General features: G+C 35.4%; 1 protein-coding gene across 1 annotated transcript in view; it reads left to right on the forward strand.

Annotated features, from left to right (window-relative positions):
• The window catches only part of LOC149777774 (nucleoporin NUP188-like), a 175908-nt gene that overhangs the window by 124449 nt on the left and 24374 nt on the right, over positions 1-27085 (forward strand). Inside the window, exons 37-45 of the mRNA XM_089938808.1 lie at positions 337-422; positions 1900-2054; positions 11749-11909; positions 14844-14975; positions 16191-16259; positions 17640-17744; positions 19903-20052; positions 23218-23355; positions 25984-26058. Coding sequence (XP_089794934.1) covers positions 337-422; positions 1900-2054; positions 11749-11909; positions 14844-14975; positions 16191-16259; positions 17640-17744; positions 19903-20052; positions 23218-23355; positions 25984-26058 — 1071 coding nt within the window. The remainder of the gene's footprint in view (positions 1-336; positions 423-1899; positions 2055-11748; positions 11910-14843; positions 14976-16190; positions 16260-17639; positions 17745-19902; positions 20053-23217; positions 23356-25983; positions 26059-27085) is intronic.

Below are 27085 nucleotides of genomic sequence, written 5' to 3' on the forward strand. Positions count from 1 at the left end.
GTTTTCTACCTATCGCCAGTTCCAGCACTTGGTTACTTTATGTTCTTCTGTAACCCAGTGAAGCATTTTGTAAAGAATGAAAGGTTACCAGTCGTATTGTAAAATGACTGCAGGGAATGGCATCAGTTTGTGAGGATTTTTTTTCTGTTGTAAATGTTCTATTCAAATTCCAATTCAAGCACCTGGCCAAAACAATTAATGCTGCTTCTGTTAAGGTCAGTAATTCTTACCATTGATTTGATGCCATTTTCCAGAAAATTCAAAGACTGTTTCTGCATGACCACACATGATGTGTGTATTGTAATTAAACAATTGTCCCTCTTGATTTTGTTCCAGTTTATTGGTCAGCCCAGTAGCCTGGGGCACAAGCTTGCACAGAACTGCAGTGCCTTGTTCTTCACCCTTGTCAAGAGCTGGACTAGGTGGGTATCCAGCAATTCTTTAATATGAATTGTTTTGTAGGTGTCAGCAAGCATCTGAGTACGTAGAAACACTGCTTGTTTTGGCACCTTGAACTGTGATTAAATTTGACACAAAGTATATCCTAAATGTTTGTCAAGTTGTTCATTTTTCAGGTCCTAGATAACCTAAAAATAAAACTGAATTGATGTCATAGCCAACTTTGAAGTTTACATGTAGCCATATTCATTTCATTCATGATTTATAACACCTTCATCTTCAGGTAACCTAGTACGTATTCAAATATTCTGCAAAACGTTTAGGTGCCAGAAAATAATGAACGATTAAGGACTTTTGTTTTCGTTTCATTATGATGTTGTTTTGACTTAAGATTTCTTGCTTGGGCAATTTTAGCTGCATTTTTCTGACAATGTTTTGTGTACATTTAATATGATATGCATTATTCTTAGACTGAACCTATAACCTATCATTCCATGGTACAAAGTAAAATATATATGCTAAAAAAATAAGCACTTTGAGACCTAAATTCAGCCCTGTTTTGTGCCTCATTAGGTAATTTGTACAATATTTATCTGTTTATTTTGTTCTTATTTTCTCTTGATGCTATTGGTCATTTAATCAACAATGTTATATATATATATTGTTACATTTCATTGCTAAGCTTAAAGAATGAAACCTTTGAAATGATTGTAATAATGTAAATTTCACCATCAATTAAGCATATATTTCATTCAGAAATAAATAAAAATGCTTATCCAGATTTTAAACTAGTTAGTTAATGATATGTGTCAAAAAAAATTCCTTTATGTTCTTGGCTATTATAAATTATCTATTTTTTTATTGCAGTGACATCTGTCAAATTACATTGCATGCGACAATCTAATCTACTGATTGTACTTGTTCACAAGTCAAATCCAACTGCAAACCTCATAGACCCAGATGAGCTGTTACAATTTGAGGGCAGATCTGGGTCTCTGCAGTTAGAAGTAATCTCAAGATCAAACAGCGTTGACTCAGATCTTCCAGTGCCTGTGGCAGATCAGGGTCTATGTTGTTTGCAGTTAGGCTCACCCTAATAAACAAGTGTATAGGATACTTATGACAAGTGGATCTAACAGATATCAAAAAGGTAAATGTGCCGCTGACCTTTGGAATTTCTGGTTCACATATAGTTAGTTAACTATCACAGAACTGCCAACTCTTACGATTTTACCGTAAGTCTTACAAAAATTACCCTTAAAATACGGACTTACAGCATACTAGCAGAAACTGCGGAAACTATCATAAAGCAATGCTTTATGTGTTAGTGAAAATTATCATTAGAAATTATTTCTTTTGAATGAAGATTTTCACTTACATAAATGTAAAAGCTGTATTTTGGTTGCTGAATTGAAACATCAGCAGAAAATGATGTCTGTCATAATGGTGTCTGTCAAATCTCCATAACCTCATTGTTTCATGTGATAATCTTTATTTCAGTGCCATCACAGATTATCGCCAGATTATTTTGTTGGCACACAAAGTGGTGGTAGATTCCCTGACTGCTGGAGATAGGATTGTTCCTTCCATACAGATTGGCCTGATAGGAGCTCTAGCAACGATTCTGCAACATGTCCGGCAGAATTCAGTCCCCTGTAAGTGGATTATTTAACATATAAGGTGTCATACATTTATAGTCAATCCATTTGTGTGAAAACAAGATGAAACCTTTGCTCAAATAAAGGATTGTTTGCAAAATGTCAAAATTATTCAACAATTTTCAGAAATTTTATAGGACTGGTCGGACTGGCATCAGGATAATGCGATGGGTGGGACATGACGTTACATGTCTGCCACACTGCAGACAACATAGCATTATGATTTTAAAAAATTGTTCTCTTAATTTTAGTCTGTGTAGGATTGTGCTTTTTTGGTTACATTAAAATATGAATTATAAAGCAATAAAAAGTCATGTTTTGTCATTGTTATTATCATCTTTTTACTACCACATATAATACAAATAGCGTAAGAGTACATTTGACCATCTATGTGTAATTTCATTATTTCCTATTTATGTCAACTGTGTATATGTGTATATATATATATATATATATATATATATATATATATATATATATATATATATATATATATATATATATGACACATTTCCATGAAAAACAAATGGGTTTCTTCAATCTGAAAACTTGTTTCAGTTTCATTATTGTTAGATAGCATATTTTAGTTAGTTGACCAGTCATACTTAAAAAAAATTATGTGAAATGTTAAACAAAACAGTGCTTTATTAGTGTGACTCATGGATGTTATTTGAAAAATGTTATTGAAGAAGGAGTTTTTAAAACATCAAAACAAGCTGTATCAGAAAAAGAACAAATCAATATTGCTTTGCAAATTTAGAAAGAAGAACATGAGTCTCACAGTAAATATTCCATAGGAAGATCAGAGCAATTGTCATGACCACTGTTATTCCATTAGTTTCTGGACAAGATTTATCATGCCGTGCTCTTGTTAGGGAAGTCCATTTCAAAGAAGTGTTCATCATTACCGTAATGGAAAGAATTGTGATAGGTGGAAGGCCTTCCAATTTGAAGGCATATGAGATCAAGTAGCTTGTTTTCATCAGCAGATGTCACCCGTCACAGCTTCACTTCCTCATTTGGTTGAATTCATCCTTATCATCTTTTATGAGAAGACGTTAGTTGCAGTCGCCATCAAAGGGTATTGTTCAATGATTTCTGACACGTTCCAATATTCTGGTAGAGAAGATGCTGGTGAATTTTTAGATTGAAGATAAGATTTGCTTCCTGTTAGCTCTAGCTTCTGTTTGCAAGGGGATTGAGCTGCATGGACCCAAATTACAACCAGTTCATTCAGATGGTTCAGTCATACTGATGACGCAGCCTCTCAGAATAAGTTGTCATCTAGAGGGCAATCAGAAAATAATCACCCGCCATTCAGTTTAATACCTTTGAGAGAGGCAAAGCTGCACGATCCTTCTCATGCATGCAAATGCTATCGGAGAACATCCATAGTGCCCATCAGTGGCTATTCATGCCTAGTTGGTTATTCAGTTAGCTGACAGATTTTAATAAGTCTCGCATTTAGATGTAGTTTTTTCATATTAGACGTGGAGTTATTTACCTGGCATGCCCAGTCTACATTTGCCTCCATGCCCAGTCCACATTTGCCTGGCATGCCCAGTCTACATTTGCCAGCTTCTATCTGTACAACATATGGCATTACAAAGGCGAGGGTTGAACTTTGATGGGCATCTACTATAGTTTTCACTGGATTTTCCTGGAAAACTTGTCAGTAAGGCAACATCCGTATGCAGTACCTAATGGTACTATGCTCATACACTTCCAGACGCCATCACATCTTGAGAAAAGTTCATCCTTTTTTCCAGTTTGGAGTCATATTGCCACCAGAAGGGAGATAATGGTAGATATTTCTTGCATTTCCTTCTCCACTCTGTTAATGTGATTGGGTAATATATTCAGTAGAGAAAGGAACATTTTTAGTAAATTATATTTTTCATAGAATACTTAACTGATGACATTACCATCATTCTTTCCCACCCTTTCCTGCAAATGTACGGATCCTGTTACTGGTTGTCCTTTAGCTTAAACTGATGAACATCCAGTATACAAGTCTTAGCGTGGGCTGTGGGAGGGAATAAAGAAGAGTTTCTTCCCTTTGTCAGTATGCTCTATAGATGGAAAGACAATTTGATTCAGCATGTATTTTTTGTAACAAATGTTAAAATGGTAAAGTAAGTATTCTATGAGAAAAATCATTTAACACAAATGTGTTTTTAACATTGAACTGCTGTGACTTCAGAAGTCTAAAGGCTCTTGTGCCATCTTGATCTTATGTGATTCTGTTTACACACACATTCTCAATAACTAATTGCAGCGCCTCAAAGATGATATCATTTGATAAACATTTGGTTTCAGACTGGGAAGTAGTAAAGGTAACTGAGTATCTCATAACATATGCTGAAAGAGCCATTCTTAAAAATGATCATTAAAAAAAATGGGGGCTTGGGCTTTGCATTAGCTAAAAGTGTTGATAATCAGCAAGGAGTCGAAATGTCTGAACAGTGTTGGGGTTATCAAACATGTGCTTATCATTAGCTAAAAGTGTTGATAATCAGCAAGGAATGAAATGCATTAATTGTCAGACATGCATTAATCATTAACTAAAAATGTAGGGGTCATCAGACACTGACTTATTGTAGTTAAAAGTGTAGGGGTCATCAGCCATGGATTTATCATTAGATAAAAGTGTAGGGGTCATCAGAAATGAACCTATTGTTAGCTAAAAGTATAGGGGTCATCAGACACGGACTTATCATTATGTAATAGTATAGGGGTCTTCAGACACGGACTTGTTATGTAATAGTATTGGGGTCATCAGACATGGGCTTACCACTATGTAATAGTATAGGGGTCATCAGACACGGACTTATCATTATGTAATAGTATAGGGGTCATCAGACATGGACTTACCATTATGAAATAGTATAGGGGTCATCAGACATGGATTTATCATTATATAATAGTATAGGGGTCATCAGACATGGATTTATCATTATGTAATAGTATAGGGGTCATCAGACATGGGCTTATCAATATGTAATAGTATAGTGGTCATCAGACATGGGCTCACCATTATGTAATAGTATAGGGGTCATCAGACATGGGCCTACCATTATATAATAGTATAGGGGTCATCAGACATGGGCTTATCATTATGTAATAGTATAGGAATCATTAGACATGGGCTTATCATTATGTAATAGTATAGGGGTCATCAGACATGGGCTTATCATTATGTAATAGTATAGGGGTCATCAGACATGGACTTATTATTATGTAATAGTAATGGGGTCATCAGACACGGACTTATCATTATGTAAAAGTATAGGGGTCATCAGATATGGGCTTATTACTATTATGTAATAGTATAGGGGTCATCAGACATGGGCCTACCATTATGTAATAGTATAGGGGTCATCAGACACGGACTTATCATTATGTAATAGTATAGGGGTCTTCAGACACGGACTTATTATGTAATAGTATAGGGGTCATCAGACATGGGCTTACCACTATGTAATAGTATAGGGGTCATCAGACATGGACTTATCATTATGTAATAGTATAGGGGTCATCAGACACGGACTTATCATTATGTAATAGTATAGGGGTCATCAGACACGGACTTACCATTATGAAATAGTATAGGGGTCATCAGACACGGATTTATCATTATGTAATAGTATAGGGGTCATCAGACACGGATTTATCATTATGTAATAGTATAGGGGTCGTCAGATATGGGCTTATCAATATGCAATAGTATGGTGGTCATCAGATATGGGCTCACCATTATGTAATAGTATAGGGGTCATCAGACATGGGCCTACCATTATATAATAGTATAGGGGTCATCAGACATGGGCTTATCATTATGTAATAGTATAGGGGTCATCAGACATGGACTTATTATTATGTAATAGTAATGGGGTCATCAGACACGGATTTATCATTATGTATAAGTATAGGGGTCATCAGACATGGGCTTATTACCATTATGTAATAGTATAGGGGTCATCAGACATGGGCCTACCATTATGTAATAGTATAGGGGTCATCAGACACGGACTTATCATTAGGTAATAGTATAGGGGTCTTCAGACACTGACTTGTTATGTAATAGTGTAGGGGTCATCAGACATGGGCTTACCACTGTGTAATAGTATAGGGGTCATCAGACACGGACTTATCATTATGTAATAGTATAGGGGTCATCAGACACGGACTTATCATTATGTAATAGTATAGGGGTCATCAGACATGGACTTACCATTATGAAATAGTATAGGGGTCATCAGACATGGATTTATCATTATGTAATAGTATAGGGGTCATCAGACACGGATTTGTCATTATGTAATAGTATAGGAGTCATCAGACATGGGCCTACCATTATGTAATAGTATAGGGGTCATCAGACATGGGCTTATCATTATGTAATAGTATAAGGGTCATTAGACATGGGCTTATCATTATGTAATAGTATAGGGGTCATCAGACATGGGCTTATCATTATGTAATAGTATAGGGGTCATCAGACATGGACTTATTATGTAATAGTAATGGGGTCATCAGACACGGACTTATCATTATGTAAAAGTATAGGGGTCATCAGACATGGGCTTATTACCATTATGTAATAGTTCAGGGGTCATCAGACATAGGCCTACCATTATGTAATAGTATAGGGGTCATCAGACATGGGCTTACCATTATGTAATAGTATAGGGGTCATCAGACATGGGCTCACCATTATGTAATAGTATAGGGGTCATCAGACATGGGCCTACCATTATGTAATAGTATAGGGGTCATCAGACATGGGCCTACCATTATGTAATAGTTTAGGGGTCATCAGACATGGGCTTATCATTATGTAATAGTATAGGGGTCATCAGACATGGGCTTATCATTATGTAATAGTATAGGGGTCATCAGACATGGGCTTATCATTATGTAATAGTACAGGGGTCATCAGACATGGACTTATTATTATGTAATAGTAATGGGGTCATCAGACACGGACTTATCATTATGTAAAAGTACAGGGGTCATCAGACATGGGCTTATTACTATTATGTAATAGTATAGGGGTCATCAGACATGGGCCTACCATTATGTAATAGTATAGGGGTCATCAGACACGGACTTATCATTATGTAATAGTATAAGGGTCTTCAGACACGGACTTATTATGTAATAGTATAGGGGTCATCAGACATGGGCTTACCACTTTGTAATAGTGTAGGGGTCATCAGACACGGACTTATCATTATGTAATAGTATAGGGGTCATCAGACACGGACTTATCATTATGTAATAGTATAGGGGTCATCAGACACAGACTTATCATTATGTAATAGTATAGGGGTCATCAGACATGGACTTACCATTATGAAATAGTATAGGGGTCATCAGACACGGATTTATCATTATGTAATAGTATAGGGGTCATCAGACACGGATTTATCATTATGTAATAGTATAAGGGTCATCAGACATGGGCTTATCAATATGCAATAGTATGGTGGTCATCAGACATGGGCTCACCATTATGTAATAGTATAGGGGTCATCAGACATGGGCCTACCATTATGTAATAGTATAGGGGTCATCAGACATGGGCCTACCATTATGTAATAGTATAGGGGTCATCAGACATGGGCCTACCATTATGTAATAGTATAGGGGTCATCAGACATGGGCTTATCATTATGTAATAGTATAGGGGTCATCAGGCATGGGCTTATCATTATGTAATAGTATAGGGGTCATCAGACATGGGCTTATCATTATGTAATAGTATAGGGGTCATCAGACATGGACTTATTATGTAATAGTAATGGGGTCATCAGACACGGACTTATCATTATGTAAAAGTATAGGGGTCATCAGACATGGGCTTATTACCATTATGTAATAGTTCAGGGGTCATCAGACATAGGCCTACCATTATGTAATAGTATAGGGGTCATCAGACATGGGCTTACCATTATGTAATAGTATAGGGGTCATCAGACATGGGCTCACCATTATGTAATAGTATAGGGGTCATCAGACATGGGCCTACCATTATGTAATAGTATAGGGGTCATCAGACATGGGCCTACCATTATGTAATAGTTTAGGGGTCATCAGACATGGGCTTATCATTATGTAATAGTATAGGGGTCATCAGACATGGGCTTATCATTATGTAATAGTATAGGGGTCATCAGACATGGGCTTATCATTATGTAATAGTACAGGGGTCATCAGACATGGACTTATTATTATGTAATAGTAATGGGGTCATCAGACACGGACTTATCATTATGTAAAAGTACAGGGGTCATCAGACATGGGCTTATTACTATTATGTAATAGTATAGGGGTCATCAGACATGGGCTTACCATTATGTAATAGTATAGGGGTCTTCAGACACGGACTTATTATGTAATAGTATAGGGGTCATCAGACATGGGCTTACCACTATGTAATAGTATAGGGGTCATCAGACGCAGACTTATCATTATGTAATAGTATAGGGGTCATCAGACATGGACTTGTCATTATGTAATAGTATAGGGGTCATCAGACATGGACTTACCATTATGAAATAGTATAGGGGTCATCAGACACGGATTTATCATTATGTAATAGTATAGGGGTCATCAGACATGGATTTATCATTATGTAATAGTATAGGGGTCATCAGACATGGGCTTATCAATATGTAATAGTATAGGGGTCATCAGACATGGACTTATCATTATGTAATAGTATAGCTTATCATTATGTAATAGTATAGGGGTCATCAGACATGGGCCTACCATTATGTAATAGTATAGGGGTCATCAGACATGGGTTTATCATTATGTAATAGTATAGGGGTCATCAGACATGGGCCTAACATTAGAGAATTATGGTCAGATGAACTTGTGTATTGAAAATGCTGAAAAGTAAACCCATCTCCATGATGATGTTTATTTCTTTGATGGGTACTGAGGCAATTGCAAATTGCACAAGAAGCAGAAGTACACCAGAGTCATTATTATTGTTTGCTTTGATTGTGTCATGAATACAAATTTTATTAAACATGTTCTAAGGCAGATTTGTCCACATGATTCAGACTTTCTGTCTATTGTTTCGGTTTCTATCTGTATGCCATCATTTCATCTATCCATGTCTCTTTTCTCCAGCAATAAATGTTTCTTTGTTCAGTGTTAAAAATGTTCAACCTATGTTAATACATTACCTGTATTGAAACCTCAATGTAATTATTTGCTTACAACCCAGATTTACCTATAAGAAAAACCACTCTGCTGGCCTAGTGGTTAGAGCATCTGCCTCTGATGCAGGAGGTTGTGGGTTCGATCCCCGGCCGAGTCATACCAAAACTAACAAAACTAACAAAAATGGTACTAACAGCTACCTCACTTGGCGCTCAGCATTAGGAGGTTAGTGTTAGGACTGATCGGCCTGGTGTCAGGATAATGTGACTGGGTGGGACATCATGCTACTTTTCTACAGCATGATGCCCCAGTGCTAGACATCAATATAAACTGCCACATTGCAGACATCGTAGCAATATGACTGAAAAATTGTTAAAGCTGCGTTAAAAATCAGAATCACACGCACACCTATAAGAAACTGTTATTGCTATGACTACTACTATACCACCACTCTTACTACCACCACCACTACTACTGCCACAATGACCACTACTACTGTTACTAGCACCACCACTGCTGCTTATCACCACCCACAACCAGTACTACTACTCCTCGTCACCATCACTACTGGTATTACTATGACCACTACTACTACTACTCTCACTCTAGCACTACTCACTACTACTGCTATGACCATCACTTTTACTATGGCCATTGTCCCTACTTCATCAACAGCCATAATTTCTACTACCACCACTGTTACTACTACAGCCATGACCACAACTATTGCTGACACCATTTTTACCACCATTGCAGCTGATAGGTCATATTACTACTACTACCATCAACAACACCTGTACCACCAATGCTACTAAAACAACTATTAATACCAATACTCAAATCACCATCAACCACTTCTGCATTTACTACTTATTAAGACAGCAGTCATGCTATCATGTGAAGTGGTCAACAAAGTCGCCTAAAAAATGAAAATCTTGCCTTTTTCTGTTAGAAAGCAAAAATGACTTCACCTTGTGATTTTTTTGAGTGTACATGGAGTAGATTGTATGTTTTGAGATGCTCCCTCTCCGTAGCCAGTTATTTATAGTTTTGCAGCTCAAGATGAAATGTAGGCATCATGCCATCAAAGAGCTGGTGTTGATTTCATTTGTGCCAAAAACAAACTCTTGCCCATTCACAAACATGTGCTTTGATAGTTAATTGACCATTAACCCTTTCCCAAGTAAGTTATAGTAGAAATGTGTTATATGTCTCTGGTTATAGCAACTATCAGTATAAGCCAACTTCCACAAGTTATCATTTGAAAATAAAAACATACAAATTTGTGTTACATTACCATGTAAAGAGTGATTTGTGTTTTAATAACAGAATTGATGACCTGAAGATTTTAACTGCCACGTGTGCATTACTCCTTTCATAAAATCAGTTTGAAATAATAAGTGAACCTGTGGGGGAATAATGGCAGACATCTCTGTCCGGGAAATCACTACTCTGTTAGTTTGTCTGTTTTCATAAATATTTGGGCAGATAGATTAAGGAAAATAGAAAGCAAAGTCTAAATATCATGTTATTTAAGATTTAACATAAAAAGGCAAAGATGTAGGTTCTAATGTATGGGACAATGCTATGTTGTGGAATTCAAGAAGTACTGTGAGGTCAAAGTTATTTTCACTCATTTTTGTGAAAATATGGAGAGAAAAAAGCAGTGAAGCAAATCTATTTAACCAATGCAATGCCTGACATTTCTACATGTACAAAGACAAATAATAAATTTGCAATCCTGTCATTATACTGTTGTAATGAAGTTTGAATGGTAATGTTTACATTAAGAAAACCCCTCTTTCTAAAAATAGATGCACTCACCTGTTGGCTGTTTCAATTCAGTTTGAAAGACGGTTTTTGTTCATTCATATGCCAACTTTAATGCTTCATTGTGTTTCTTTAATTAGTAACAGTGTTCTTTTATCAGCAACAAAGAAATTGAGATGAACGAAATGGTGTGAAGACGTGCATTTGCTCATGTACATGTTACGGGGGTTGTTTCAGTTAAGTTCACACATTATTTTCAGCTGCCATTTTATATTGACATTTCACAAAGTAAAAAAAGAAAGTATTGTTTAGAGTAGTCGATTATGCATTTTTGCTAACTTACAATCACAATACTGCAATCTAGTAACTCCAATCAGTTAAAATTCATTACGGTGTATAACTTGTACAGTACTCTTAAGTCATGTGGTTAAAATACGCTGCATATGAATATTATAATTTTTATATGCAAATAAAATGTGTTCATAAAATACATACGACTCAGAAATTTTCTACTTGAAAATAAAATATTGCTAAAAGCCAATGTTAAATAGAGTACTGAGGAATAGAGGGCATACTTCAAATAAGAGAATGAAAACACACATACATGCAAAATATATATATTATATATCTTGTAATGCCCCTGTTTTATAGCTAATAGTTTGAGTAAAGATGTAATTAAATACAAGTGGGTACCATCGTCAGTTGAATCAATGAAAAAATGTATGATTCATCTATTTTCCAGCTCTACATATTCAAGACACCATGCCAGTCCTTGCCACAGCCTGTGAAGCATTGCTACAGAGCACACAAGAGTTACCTTCTCCTCAGAATCTTCAGAAGAAAAGACAAGAGACCAATGAGAAGCCTGCTAGTCTTGTGTCACTCAGTCATCCTGGATTAAAGGTACTATCAAAATCTCTTTGAAAGGAATGATAAACTAAAAGATTTAATGAACTCTGACACAACTATGGACAGAAGAATAGGAGAGCTTCTTGTAAATTTCCAGTTCAAGATCATGCAGTAAAATTTACACGTGTAGACTAGTTAAAGTAAGTGCTGAATATGAATCATTTTGCAGTATATTTTGTGTTTGTATTCTGGTTCTAATGCATATGGATTTTGCCCTTTTGTGACAAGAATTTTGACCAGCTACAGAACCAGGTTAGTAGCAAATATAAATGTATCTTTTTAATTAATTCCTGTAATATATGAAGTACTATTATTACAACCAAATTACGCCACTTACAATAGCGATATGCTTATAACTCTCGTGGTGGGTGGGTGGTTTGGCATGTACGTGGTCGGCTTGGTGTAAGGATAATGTGACTAGTTGGGACAACAGATCTTCGCATCATTCCATCCACCACAGTCTTACCATATATTAGGATGACAAAATTGTATAGCAAGAGATCTGGTCATTAATTGACAAGCATAAGGTGCAGATTGTTTGAAAACTCCAATCTCCATTGTCATATTCCAGGCTCTTCCTCAAACTAAAAACCAGTGGCAAGATTGGGCTGATCATTGACCACCTCACCTGGTACATAGTTCTGCCAAAATTCAAAATGGAGAAGGCACAATCTTTGGACAGTTTTGCCCTGACTGACTTCTGACATTTGCAGCTTATCGGTGTCTAAAAAGCATGCATGGTCTTAATCCATGTTATTTCTGGTTTCTTAGAATGTATTTTGCAAAGTGAAATCCACAGAGCTGTTTCCTTTGCCAATACTTCTTTGTTTTCATTGCATGTTTCCATAAAAAAAATATGCATGGAGTAAGTGGAGTCTATTTATCTCAGCATTCATGCAATTGTTGTATCCATTAATCAACCCAAATCAATCATTTTCTGATCACTTAAGCACTTTACTGTGTTAAAATGCAGAAAACTAAAGCTTCTGTTTGATGATGAGTAAAGAATCAAGTATTTGATGCATAGAGCTGACAGACTTGGAGTGTGTACAAGTATCAAAGTGTACAATAGAGAAATCAGAGTCCTGATCGCTTGGATGTGTACATAGATAAATGAATAGACATGTACACAGATAAATGGACAGACATGTACATAGATAAATTAATTATATAGACAAATAAATAGATAAGTATGTAGAGAGATGAATAGATAGGCATTTACACAGATAAATGGACAGACATGTACACAGATAAATGGATAGACATGTACACAGATAAATTTATAGACATGTACACAGATAAATGGATGGACATGTACACAGATAAATGGATACAATACAGCTCACATGATTTTGTGAAATCCCACACTTTACACTGGGGGTTGAGAGTGGAGAGGATTAAAAAGAAAAAACCTCCACCATCTCTGTGCATTCTGGTGGCATCTCAAGGAGAATTGCTCTTCGTACAATGCTTTCCCATAGAATTACATCCGATGACCACTGCGGAGTGGACATGGTCTCGATAATGTGGGTATGGTTACTCTATGTGACCCCTGCAGGCTAGTTCTAAAGAGATTCGGAGAGAGAGAGGCACCAATTTTTCTAAATCATCCCTTACAGGAGCAATCTGCTTACATTTTGATGCTGAAGAAATGCGATCATTCATTTAATCATAAGCATTTCCTACTTCTAACAAAGATTACAAATGACACATAATGCAAACTCATCTTATGCCATAATCATAATGCCATAATCATAATGCCATAATCATATTTTAGATAATATTAAAATAATGTCAGTGTAGGTAATTATCTTGACACGGTGGAGCAAAAGTGGAGAGGATTAGGTGCATGGGGTTTTGAAAAATCGTGTGAGATGCACTGTGTGTAGACAGCTAAATAAACACATGTCAGTATGTAGACATAAACAGACATATAGACAGATAAATAGATACATGTCAGTATGTAGACATAGACATATAGACAGATAAATAAACACGTCAGTATGTAGACATAAACAGACATAGACAGCTAAATAAACACGTCAGTATGTAGACATAAACAGGCATATAGACAGAAATAGATACTTGTCACTATGTAGACATAAACAGGCATATAGACAGATAAATAAACACATGTCAGTATGTAGACATAAACAGACATAGAGACAGATAAATAGATACATGTCAGTATGTAGACATAAATAGACATATAGACATAAATAAACACATGTCAGTATATAGACATAAACAGACATATAGGCCGACAAATAAATGCATATCAGTATGTAGACATAAAAAGACATAGACAGATAAACACATGTCAGTATGTAGACATAAATAGACATATAGACAGATAAATAAACACGTGTCAGTATGTAGACATAAACAGACATATAGACAGATAAACACATGTCAGTATGTAGACATAAACAGACATATAGACAGATAAATAGATGTCAGTATGTAGACATAAACAGACATATAGACCGATAAATAAATGCATGTCAGTATGTAGACATAAACAGACATATAGACAGATAAATAGTTGTCAGTATGTAGACATAAACAGACATATAGACAAATAAATAGATGTCAGTATGTAGACATAAACAGACATATAGACAGATAAATAAATGCATGTCAGTATGTAGACATAAATAGACGTATAGACCGATAAATAAACACGTCAGTATGTAGACATAAACAGACATATAGACCGATAAATAGAGATCAGTATGTAGACATAAATAGACATATAGACAGATAAATAGATGTCAGTATGTAGACATAAATAGACATATAGACCGATAAATAGATACATAAACAGATAGGCATTTAGATAGATAAACAGATAGATATATAGACAGATAGAAATGTATGCAGATAAACTAATATATATTTATGCATTATGAATGTTCTATATTGCAGCTCCAAGCTGTGGCATGTTGTCTTGTAGGGGAGTTGATTCAGCACTTAGTGAACCCAGAAATCTGGCTGCCATTACTACAGGAACATGCAATCCTGCCAGCCCTGCTGACTTCAGCAGAGATGTATATCAAGGTGACTCACTTAAAAAAAAACTTGTGTATTTCCTGTGGAATCAAAATAATACAATATGTTCTATCTATGACTAAGGGCTGCTCCAGTAAAATATACTTGGGACCCAGGGAAGGCCTTTTAATGTGGAATAGTTCACGATGCAGTGTAACCATAATATATGTTTTGTTAAATGTGCCTTCCTTGGGTACCCTAAGTGTTTAAATGGAACAGCCCTAAGTGCTTGAACTCATGTAGAGCTCTCAAATAAATTTGCTAAGGATTTAGAAGAGTAGTTTACTGACTTTTTTTTTATAGTTACTAGTTTTCAGGGGATTCTGATCGTTTTAATGAGCCTTAAATCTGCCTTCTTTTGAATTTCTGTTTAAAAGGGGTCATTTCTGTCAGCTATTTATAATTTTTGTGATTGATTTTGGCAGCAATGACACCGTCCTCTGCATTAAACTTTTGCGTTCAAGTTCTGGCAAGTTGGTTACAGCGGTGTGGAGAGGAATACTTCACAAATTTGACATCATGTTGGTGGAACTGGTTAAAAATGAATGTACAAATGGATGATAGTCCTTGTACTTTCTTTCTTGGAGTTATTTTCATTGATGAGATTGAGTGTTACTTAGAACAATTGTTTTTATGCCAATTTAGTTGTGTACTGATGGTATTGCATCCAGGTCCATTCTCAGTAAACCATACTATAAAATATAGCTCTTATTTATTGATACAGGTCATCTTGTTCTGGTCATGTTTGTCTGTCTGTCTCTCTGTCCAGTCAGTCCATCTTGAGATGTTCATTGTCATGATTGCACAAAAACTACTTAAAGTAGATAAATGAAATCTGACATTCATTTTTGTTTGTACATGTAGATAATTTGATTATTTTTCATCCCATTACGGCAGTTTTCCTACTTATTTTTATAAATTTTTAAACTGTTTGACAAATAAAATTTGATCAGTACATTGTATGCATAAAGTAGTTGAACCATTTACATTTTCATGCCGTTATAAGAATTTATCCATTTTTTAAAGCATCTTAATGATCAGGACTTTTGAATAGCCTTAGGAGCTTATATGACTTGCAAAGCACAAATTTAATTTTCTGTTGGTAGATCACAAAGTGACATTTTATATATTAATCCAATTATTTAATATAGATACGATTACCATCAGAAAAAGTGACTTTCGGTGTGGGTGAAAATTTATGGATATTTTGCTTTTCTGTTTCAGGCACAAGAAGCGGTACATTACATGCAGACATTGTTTTTGTTTTTTTTAATAGTTGCCAAGTCAGAAAGGGTAAGTAGATTCATTAATAGTTACCATGGAAATTCTAGTCTTCTTTTTTATTCTTAGTATTATAATATTTACAAATGATTGGCATAAGGATTTTATCATCCATATTCCTCGAATGTGTTTTTACCTTGTCAACCGTAAGCAGAGAGGAGTCATTTTATATGTTGAAATCTTAAAAAAAAATTCATATCTTTTTCCCAACCACTGACTTGTTTATCAGCTGCATATATGTACCTTGTCTCCACAGTGATTGACAAATCCATTTGTAAACGGGCGAAACTAACAGACATTAAAGACGTGGCAGCTTGCAAATTAATGCGTGTTAGCCCTTAATGATAGATAAATCTGCTTTGTATGTTAATGTAACAAATGATTTTATTTGTTGGTAATGGGCAGTAACAGGACTTGTGACCAATCAAACCAGAGTTAAGAAATGATGGGACGTTAGGTTTTTTTTGTGTATTACACGATAGTTAATATATAAGGGTTATTGTTGACAGTTCATGCAATGACTTTTGTCCATTTCTGAAGGCCAGTTGGCCAAGTGGTCCAAGATATTCACCTCTGTCCACATGGGTTTGAGTCTTGGCTAAGCCAATGTGGTTATGTGAGAAAACTTGCCACTATATTTCCATGTGTTGGTGGTCCTTCCCAGGGTTTTCCCAGGTTCTTCCTCCACCAAATATACTGGCTACCGTGTATAGCCTATCTTGTGCTGAAAATTGACAGTTAAACCTCAAAACAAAACCATCATGTTGGAAATTGAGACAAAATACTAATTAGGGGTTTTCAGTACCACATAATAGTTAATATATAATGGGTTTTGTTGACAGTTTATGCAGTGACTTTCGTCCAGTCTGTCAGAAATCAAGACAATACTAACTGGAGGGCTTTCTGTACCACATGAAATAAAATGGTTGTTGTTGACATTTCAGGCCGAGTGGTCTTACACGCTCTCCATTACAGATCACTGCCATCTCACCTCTGTCTGCGTGGGTTCGAGTCTCGGATTCGGCTAATGTGGGTATGTGAGAAAGCTTGCCAGTAACTTCTCGTGGGTCAGTGGTTCTTTCCCGGGTTCTTCCTCCACCATTAATACTGGTCGCCATGTATAGCCTATCGTGCTGAAAAATGGCATTAAACCCTACAACAACATTTCATGCAATGTCTTCTGTCCATTCTGTTGGAAATTGAGACAGAATCAGACAATGAAGACAGCGCCTTATGGACAAGAGCCACATGGATGGAGGGGAAAAAGATATTTCTTTTATGAACTAATAGAATAAAACGACAAGTGAAATGTTTGTAAATTATTTTTACAAATTTGACCTTGAGAAACTGTGACACATTACCAGGCTGATTTTAATTTTGTGTTCATTCCAGGGTGCTGAGGCTCTGGCATTGTCAGGACTTGCACAACACACCTGTCTTGTGATCACACACTGTTACCTGAACGGAGAGTCATTTCCACCAGTAGTGTCCGCCAAGGTAGGTTTCCCTCCAATTTCAAGAAACTATTTGATAAGAGAGCATAAAGATTGCTTCGTATTTCTGTCTTTACAGGTTCAGTCTTGTGTCTCACCTGGGTTTGTGTAAAACCTCATTTGTAATTTTGTATGCTGAATGTTTGTAACCTAAAATAGACTAGTGGCAACTGAGATACTGACCTTGAATTTGATGTCATAAGAATGTTACCAAGAGACAATATTTTGAGTTGAGCATGCATTCAGTTTGAGAACTTTTATGAAAAAGGGGGACTTGCTTATACCTGAAGACAGAGAAAAATGGAGAACAGTATGGAAACCAGCGACCTTGTATTTTTGTCCACTCATCATTGCATGTGCAAAACCATTTGGGGCAGAATAAATATACATATATCACAACTACACTGTTCAGGGTTAAAAGTTATTTTTATAATGTTTGGTTGATCAACCCTGTAAATATTTATAAATACTCATGTCAAATTAAATGGTTATAACACTGATACACAATATAGACAAATGGTTATAATGCTGATACGTAATATAGACATATGGTTATAACACTGATATGCAATATATACAAATGGTTATAGTGCTGATACTCGATATAGACAAATGGTTATAACACTGATATTCAATATAGACAAATGGTTATAGTGCTGATACGCAATATAGACAAATGGTTATAACACTGATATGCAGTATAGACAAATGGTTATAATACTGATATGCAATATAGACAAATGGTTATAACACTGATATGCAATATAGACAAATGGTTATAACACTGATACGCAATATAGACAAATGGTTATATCACTGATACGCAATATAGACAAATGGTTATAGCACTGATATGCAATATAGACAAATGGTTATAACACTGATAAGCAATATAGACAAATGGTTATAGCACTGATATGCAATATAGACAAATGGTTATAACACTGATAAGCAATATAGACAAATGGTTATAGTGCTGATATGGAGACATCTCAATTTGGACCAAGGAAAGCGTTTGACAGCTCAAGCCTATTGGAATGTTTTACACCTGTAGTATTATCAAAAGCAATTTTTACAAAGGCTAATCACCCTTAAAAGTCTTTGATAGAGATTGCCGCCTGGAGTATTATCATAAGGACTGTTATAAAGGCTCATTAACCAGTCGAGATCTAACGTAGATGATCGCCTGGAATATTGTCATGAGTAACTTTTACATCGGCTTCTCACCCAGCACATTATTTTTATAGCTGGCCACCTGGAGTATTTTGATAAGGAACTTTTACAAAATCTCATCAGATTCTTCAGTATAGATGGCCATCTGGAGTATAATCAGACAGAACTTTTACAAAGGCCCATAACCCCTCTAATTGGTTAATATATACAACCAACTGGATTATTGTCAGAAGGAACCTTTACAAATGCCAAGAACCCATCAAATTCTTGCATATATATGGTAATCTGGAGCATTATCATAAGGAACCTTTACAAATCCTATAATCCATCAAATTCTTGCATATATATGGTAATTGGGAGCATTATTGTAAGGAACCTTTACAAATCCTATAATCCATCAAATTCTTGCATATATATGTTAATCAGGAGCATTATCGTAAGGAACCTTTACAAATCCTATAATCCATCAAATTCTTGCATATATATGGTAATCGGGAGTATTATCGTAAAGAACCTTTACAAATCCTATAATCCATCAAATTCTTTAATATAGACGGCCAGCACTAGCGTTTGGAGCAGTCTGCATTACCAGCATCATCCATGTTTCTTCTTCAAATACTCGTGAAGCCAGCCCTATTAAAGATGAAAAAAATTATTATCCTATTTAAAATAGACAAAGGGCAATAAGTCTTTCCCATTACCTCCCCTTGGCACCGCCATGTTTCGCTACTTTGTGGCATTGCTGCTGTACTGGGCACATCGTACAGCTTATCCTCTGGCAATCCAAGCCATTTTTGTGTTCTAATTTCCCCATCCACTGTTTCTTTTGGATCTGTTGTGAGGATGTATCAATCTGCTGCAGGTTGTATTCCCCCGATTATAGGCAGCCCAGTGGATATAACGTGCCCCAACTCCCCACGAGTTTTAGATCAATCCAGAAGAGGACCCAACACACATTCATATTGTTTGAAGTACTTTTACACTTTCAGGGAAAGTCCTCCCATGTGGAATCTGTGACATGGCATGGAATTTACTGTCTTTGCCTGGAGCTGTATGCTACAGTGCTACAAAAACTGAAGTATTCTTTTGTAGAGGATGCTTTAACCTTTGTGGGAAGCCATCAAGAGCGACTGCAGCAAGTACTTACATTTTCTCCTCATATTTCCATCTAACATTATCTGAAACTCTTATTAGTATTTTTGCATTTTTGTGGAGCACAAATTAGTTAGACAATTTAGACATAGTGGTAACTTTGCATTTCTGTGGAGCACTCATTAATGGACAATTTAGACAGCCATCATCATTACTGTTTTGTGGAACACACAATAGTAGATATTTTAGACATAGTGGAACACACATTAGTAGATATTTTAGACATAGTGGAACACACATTAGTTGATATTTTAGACATAGTGGAACACACATTAGTTGATATTTAGACATAGTGTAACACATTAGTAGATATTTTAGACATAGTGAAACACACATTAGTAGATATTTTAGACATAGTGAAACACACATTAGTAGATATTTTAGACATAGTGAAACACACATTAGTAGATATTTTAGACATAGTGGAACACACAATAGTAGATATTATAGACACAGTGGAACACACATTAGTAGATATTTTAAACTGGAACACAATATATATTTTAGACAGTGGAACACACAATAGTAGATATTTTAGACACAGTGGAACACACAATAGTAGATATTTTAGACAGTGGAACACACAATAGTAGATATTTTAGACAGTGGAACACACAATAGTAGATATTTTAGACATAGTGGAACACACATTAATAGATATTTTAGACATAGTGGAACACATTAGTTGATTTTAGACATAGTGGAACACACAGTAGATATTATAGACAGTGAAACACACATTAGTAGATATTTTAGACATAGTGGAATACACATTAGTGGATATTTTAGACAGTGGAACACACATTAGTAGATATTTTAGACATAGTGAAACACACATTAGTAGATATTTTAGACATAGTGGAACACACAATAGTAGATATTTTAGACACTGGAACACAACAGTAGATATTTTAGACACAGTGGAACACAATAGTAGATATTTTAAAGACAATGGAACACACATTAGTAGATATTTTAGACAGTGGAACACAATAGTAGATATTATAGACATAGTGGAACACGCATTAGTCGATATTTTAGACATAGTGGAATACACATTAGTAGATATTTTAGACATAGTGAAACACACATTAGTAGATATTTTAGACAGTGAAACACACATTAGTAGATATTTTAGACATAGTGAAACACACATTAGTAGATATTTTAGACATAGTGGAACACACAATAGTAGATATTATAGACACAGTGGAACACACATTAGTAGATATTTTAAACTGAAACACAATATATATTTTAGACAGTGGAACACACAATAGTAGATATTTTAGACACAGTGGAACACACAATAGTAGATATTTTAGACAGTGGAACACACAATAGTGGATATTTTAGACATAGTGGAACACACATTAGTAGATATTTTAGACATAGTGGAACACATTAGTTGATTTTAGACATAGTGGTACACACAGTAGATATTATAGACATAGTGAAACACACATTAGTAGATATTTTAGACATAGTGGAATACACATTAGTGGATATTTTAGACAGTGGAACACACATTAGTAGATATTTTAGACATAGTGAAACACACATTAGTAGATATTTTAGACATAGTGGAACACACAATAGTAGATATTTTAGACACTGGAACACAATAGTAGATATTTTAGACACAGTGGAACACAATAGTAGATATTTTAAAGACAATGGAACACACATTAGTAGATATTTTAGACAGTGGAACACAATAGTAGATATTATAGACATAGTGGAACACGCATTAGTCGATATTTTAGACATAGTGGAATACACATTAGTAGATATTTTAGACATAGTGGAACACACAATAGTATATATTTTAGACAGTGGAACACACATTAGTAGATATTTTAGACAGTGGAACACAATAGTAGATATTTTAGACATAGTGGAACACACATGAGTAGATATTTTAGACATGTTGGTAACTTTTCCATTTTTGTGGAGCACTCATTAATGGACAATTTAGACTGGTCATTTTTCCACTTTTGTGAATCACACATAGTGTGGACATTTTAGACAGGGCAGTCAGTTATCCATTATTTGTGGACGATTTAGATATGAAAGTTTACTTTCCATTTTGGCAGTGTTTGTTGCAGAGTTTTCATTTAAGTGTTTGATTGGAGTGTTGTCATCATAATGCAGACCCTTGGTTGTTGCAAGATGCGAGACTAAACAAATGGAATGGTAGAAACCTTTTCCAAATGTTGGAGTTATCCTGTGAGGTGCCTGGTTGGTTCTTATAAAAGAAGTAAGAAATTCCTAAGATGTAACGGAATACTCAAAATTTGGTCAAAGACTAAGCATGAAACTTTTAGAGAAAACTAGGTTTACAGCCTTGAATCTAATCCACAATACCTGCTGGATGTCAATGTAAATTTCGTAATTGCCAGTTTGACGAGTTTTTTTATGATCACTGTTAGAGCCTTCAGCGAAAGATCAGATAATACATTTTAAGTTCACTCTAAAGGTCTGATGATTCATTTTAGTTTCACTCTAAAGATCTGATGATTCATTTTGGTTCACTCTAAAGGTCTGATGATTCATTTTAGTTTCACTCTAAAGGTCTGATGGCTCATTTTAGGTTCACTCTAAAGGTCTGATGATTCATTTTAGGTTCACTCTAAAGGTCTGATGACTCATTTTAGGTTCACTCTAAAGGTCTGATGATTCATTTTAGGTTCACCCTAAAGGCCTGATGATCCATTTTAGGTTCACTCTAAAGGTCTGATGATTCATTTTAGGTTCACTCTTAGAGCTCACAAAGATAGGTCAGATGATCTATTTTCAAAAAAACGCACATTTGTTACTACTTATGGAGAAGAAATATTCAAATGGTGAAATGTTTGGAATAACATTTGGTAACATGCCAGCAGAATGTTGCTGTGGTCATCAGTTTTGTAAATACAGAAAAAGTTTTATAAGCAAAATGTACTTAAGTTATTGACATCTTAATTATTATTTTCGTCAGAGTTTATTGTCTTAATCTATTACTGATCACACATTACCCAAACCAAGAATATTTTAGGAACTATTTTATTACATGGAAATTTGATTTCATTGTTGTTGCTGAATGACAAAATGCAAACAAATGTGTATGAAATTTTAAATAAACTAGTTTAGATACATTTTGTTTCCTCCAGTGTCTGGACCTGGCCAGATTAGGTCTTTATGAGGAGGCCTTTCAAGAAGTTGAACAGACGTGCTCCTTTCTGATACAACTGTCTCACTTTAGCCGTGAATGGAGACTCCACCTTCCAGATGTTCTTGGCAGGATACTGGTAACTTGCCTGATCTGTCTACAAACACCCATGCATTCATTCTGTTCTGTTCATGTCCTCATTGTCCAATCTGTCTGCAAACACCCATGCATACATCCCATACTTTGTATATGTCTTTCTTGCCCAGTCCGTCAGCAAACATCAAAGCTTTCATTCCATACTTTGATTATGTCTTTGTTGCCCAATCTGTCTGCAAACACCCATGCATCCACCCGTTATTCTGTTTATGTCTTTGTTATTCTGTCAACAACACCCATGCATCCATGCATGTTCTCTTTGTTGTTGTTTCACTCCCAATTTGTGAGTGTTCTGTATGTCTTGTTTGCTCACCCAGTCATTCTGTTGTCAGTCTTTCTTACTTTGCTGTTGTCTGTCTTTCTGTCTTCATTTCCTGCTTTCTCTAAACAAAATTCTGTCTCCTTGTCTGTTCATCTATCTCTCTCTTATTCTTGATGACTTAGACACACACAAACTACACTCATTCTCTCTCCTCTACATAATATAAACACACAAAAACTACACTCATTCTCTCTTCTCTACATAATATACAAAAACAAAAACTACACTCATTCACTCTCCTCTACATAAAATACACACACACAAACTACACTCATTTTCTCTCCACTACATAATATACATGCACACGAACTACAATCATTCTCTCTCCTCTACATAATATACACACACACAAACTACACTCATTCTCTCTCCTCTACATAATATACACACACACAAACTACACTCATTCTCTCTCCTCTACATAATATACAAACAAACTACACTCATTTTCTCTCTACATAAAATACACACACAAACTACTCATTCTCTCTCTTCTACATTATATACAGACCGCTCCGGTGGCCTATTGGTTAGAGCGTCCGCCTCGGATGCGGGAGGTCGTGGGTTCGATCCCCGGCCTAGTCATACCAAAGACTTACAAAAATGGTACTAACAGCTCCCTTGCTTGGCGCTCAGCATTAAGAGGTTAGTGTTAGGACTGGTCGGCCCGGTGTCAGGATAATGTGACTGGGTGGGACATCATGCTACATGTCTGCGGCATGATGCCCCAGTGCTAGACATCACTATAAACTGCCACATTGCAGACATCGTAGCGATATGACTGAGAAATTGTTAAAGCTACGTTAAAAAAAAAATCCAAATCCAAACATTATATACAGAAATAGAAACAGTCATTCTCTCTCCTCTACATAATATAGACACAAACAAACTACACCCATTCTCTCTTCTCTACATAATATACACACACACAAACTACACTCATTCTCTGTCTTCTACATTATATACAGAAATAGAAACAGTCATTCTCTCTCCTCTACATAGTATAGACACAAACAAACTACACTCATTCTGTCTTCTCTACATAAAATACACACACACAAACTACTCATTTTCTCTCCACTACATAATATACATGCACACAAACTACACTCATTTTCTCTCCACTACATAATATACATGCACACAAACTACACTCATTTTCTCTCCACTACATAATATACATGCACACAAACTACAATCAATCTCTCTCCTCTACATAATACACACACACACAAATTACACTCATTCTCTCTCCTCTACATAATATACGCACACACACAGACTACTCATTCTCTCTCCTCTACATAATATACTCACACACAAACTACACTCATTCTCTCTCCTCTACATAATATACACACACACAAACTACACTCATTCTCTCTCCTCTACATAATATGTACACACATACTACATTCATTTTCTCGCCTCTACATAATATACACACACACACACAAACTACACTCATTCTCTCTCCTCTACATAATATGTACACACAAACTACATTCATTTTCTCTCCTCTACATAATATACATGCACACAAACTACACTCATTCTCTCTCCTCTACATAATATGTACACACAAACTACATTCATTTTCTCTCCACTACATAATATACATGCACACAAACTACACTCATTCTCTCACCTCTGCATAATATACACACACACAAACTACACTCATTCTCTCTCCTCTACATAATGTACACACACACAAACTACACTCATTCTCTCTCCTCTACATAATATACACACTCACAAACTAACATACAGAGTTAAGTAGTCACATCCTTCGAGATTACTTCACCAATAAACAAATAACTACAAATTTCAAACCATGATGTGAGAGCAATTTTGAGTAAGCAATTGACTTTTATTTTTAGTTAGATGCATGATCTGTAGTAGACAATAACAGACATGGAAATTACTGCAAAAATCATTAATTATTTCAAGTTATTCTTGTGCAAGGCACTGTGATTAAACTTATACCATGTTTAATTGTTATTATTCCACTCCTGATATTTATAACTTGATACCTGTCATACCCATAATGCTTGATTGAACCAATTATTATGCAAGCTTCCATTTTGTTTTGCTGTCATTCTACTACCTATGATACACCAAAGTTTTAATTACTTGCTGAAGATGATTGGGTTCTTATGTTGTTATTAATGCTAGTACCAATCAATTTAATTATTGAAATAATGTTGTTAGTCATTGTTGTAAAGCTCTGATGTTGTTAAAGACAAATAGTCACATACTAATAAGCTTTTGTCATGTATATTTCAGAACAACATCATTTTGATGATGCAGACATTTGTGTCGTATCTAATTCGTCCTCGTTATCTCCTGCATATATTGGAGGTGAGTACAGGTATTACAGTACAGTTGATCCAGAGGGATTTGGGGGTTATTCAGTCTCACCACCCTTCATTGTAGTTTTTTGTGAAATAAAGAGAAAATTAAGAATAAACAACCCCCCATCTCAGAATCAAACCCTCATGGAGAAATAGAATTATGGATGCACCCAGATTGTTAATTTTGGCAGAATATATATGTCTCAACATGTTATTGATGTAGCTGCCACATTTTTCATTGCTTTTGATAAGAATTTTTTTTTTACATTTCAGTTACCTTCTAATTTAAGATATAGAAGTCTTTAAAAATTTATAGCATTCTGGCATTAAAGCATTTTAAATAGCTTTCTCGCATTACAGCCTTTTATTTTAACATTCTGGTATTTTAATAGGGCTTTTTACCTAGCCTTCTGGCAGTCTTTTTAAATCGCATTCTGGTATTGATGCCTTTTAAATAGTATTCTGGTATTGGCGCCTTTTAAATAGTATTCTAGCATTGAGGCATTTTTAATAGTATTTTGGTATTGGTGCCTTTTAAATAGCATTCTGGTATTGGTGCCTTTTAAATAGTATTCTAACATCAGAGCTTTTTAAATAGCATTCTGGCATTGGTGCCTATAAATAGAATTGTGGCATTTGGGGCCTTTTAAATAGCTTATAGGTATTGGGGCATTTTAATTAGTGTTCTGGCATTGGTGCCTTTTAAATAGCATTATGGCATTGGTGCCTTATAAATAACATTCTGGCATGGGTGCCATTTAAATAGTGTTATGGCATTGGTGCATTTTAAATAGCATTATAGCATTGGTGCCATTTAAATAGTATTGTAGCATTGGGGTATTTTAAATAGTATTCTGACATTGGTGCCTTTTAAATAGAATTCTAGCATTGGTGCCTTTTAAATAGCATTATGGCATTGGTGCTGTTTAAATAGTATTTTAGCATTGGGGCATTTTAAATAGCATTATGGCATTGGTGCCTTTTAAATAGCATTCTGGCATTGGTTTCTTTTTAAGTAGTATTATGGCTTTGGT

Source organism: Sinohyriopsis cumingii, chromosome 17 (genome assembly GCF_028554795.1).
Source record: "Sinohyriopsis cumingii isolate HCF-2022 chromosome 17, ASM2855479v2, whole genome shotgun sequence".
Lineage (NCBI taxonomy): Eukaryota > Metazoa > Mollusca > Bivalvia > Unionida > Unionidae > Sinohyriopsis > Sinohyriopsis cumingii.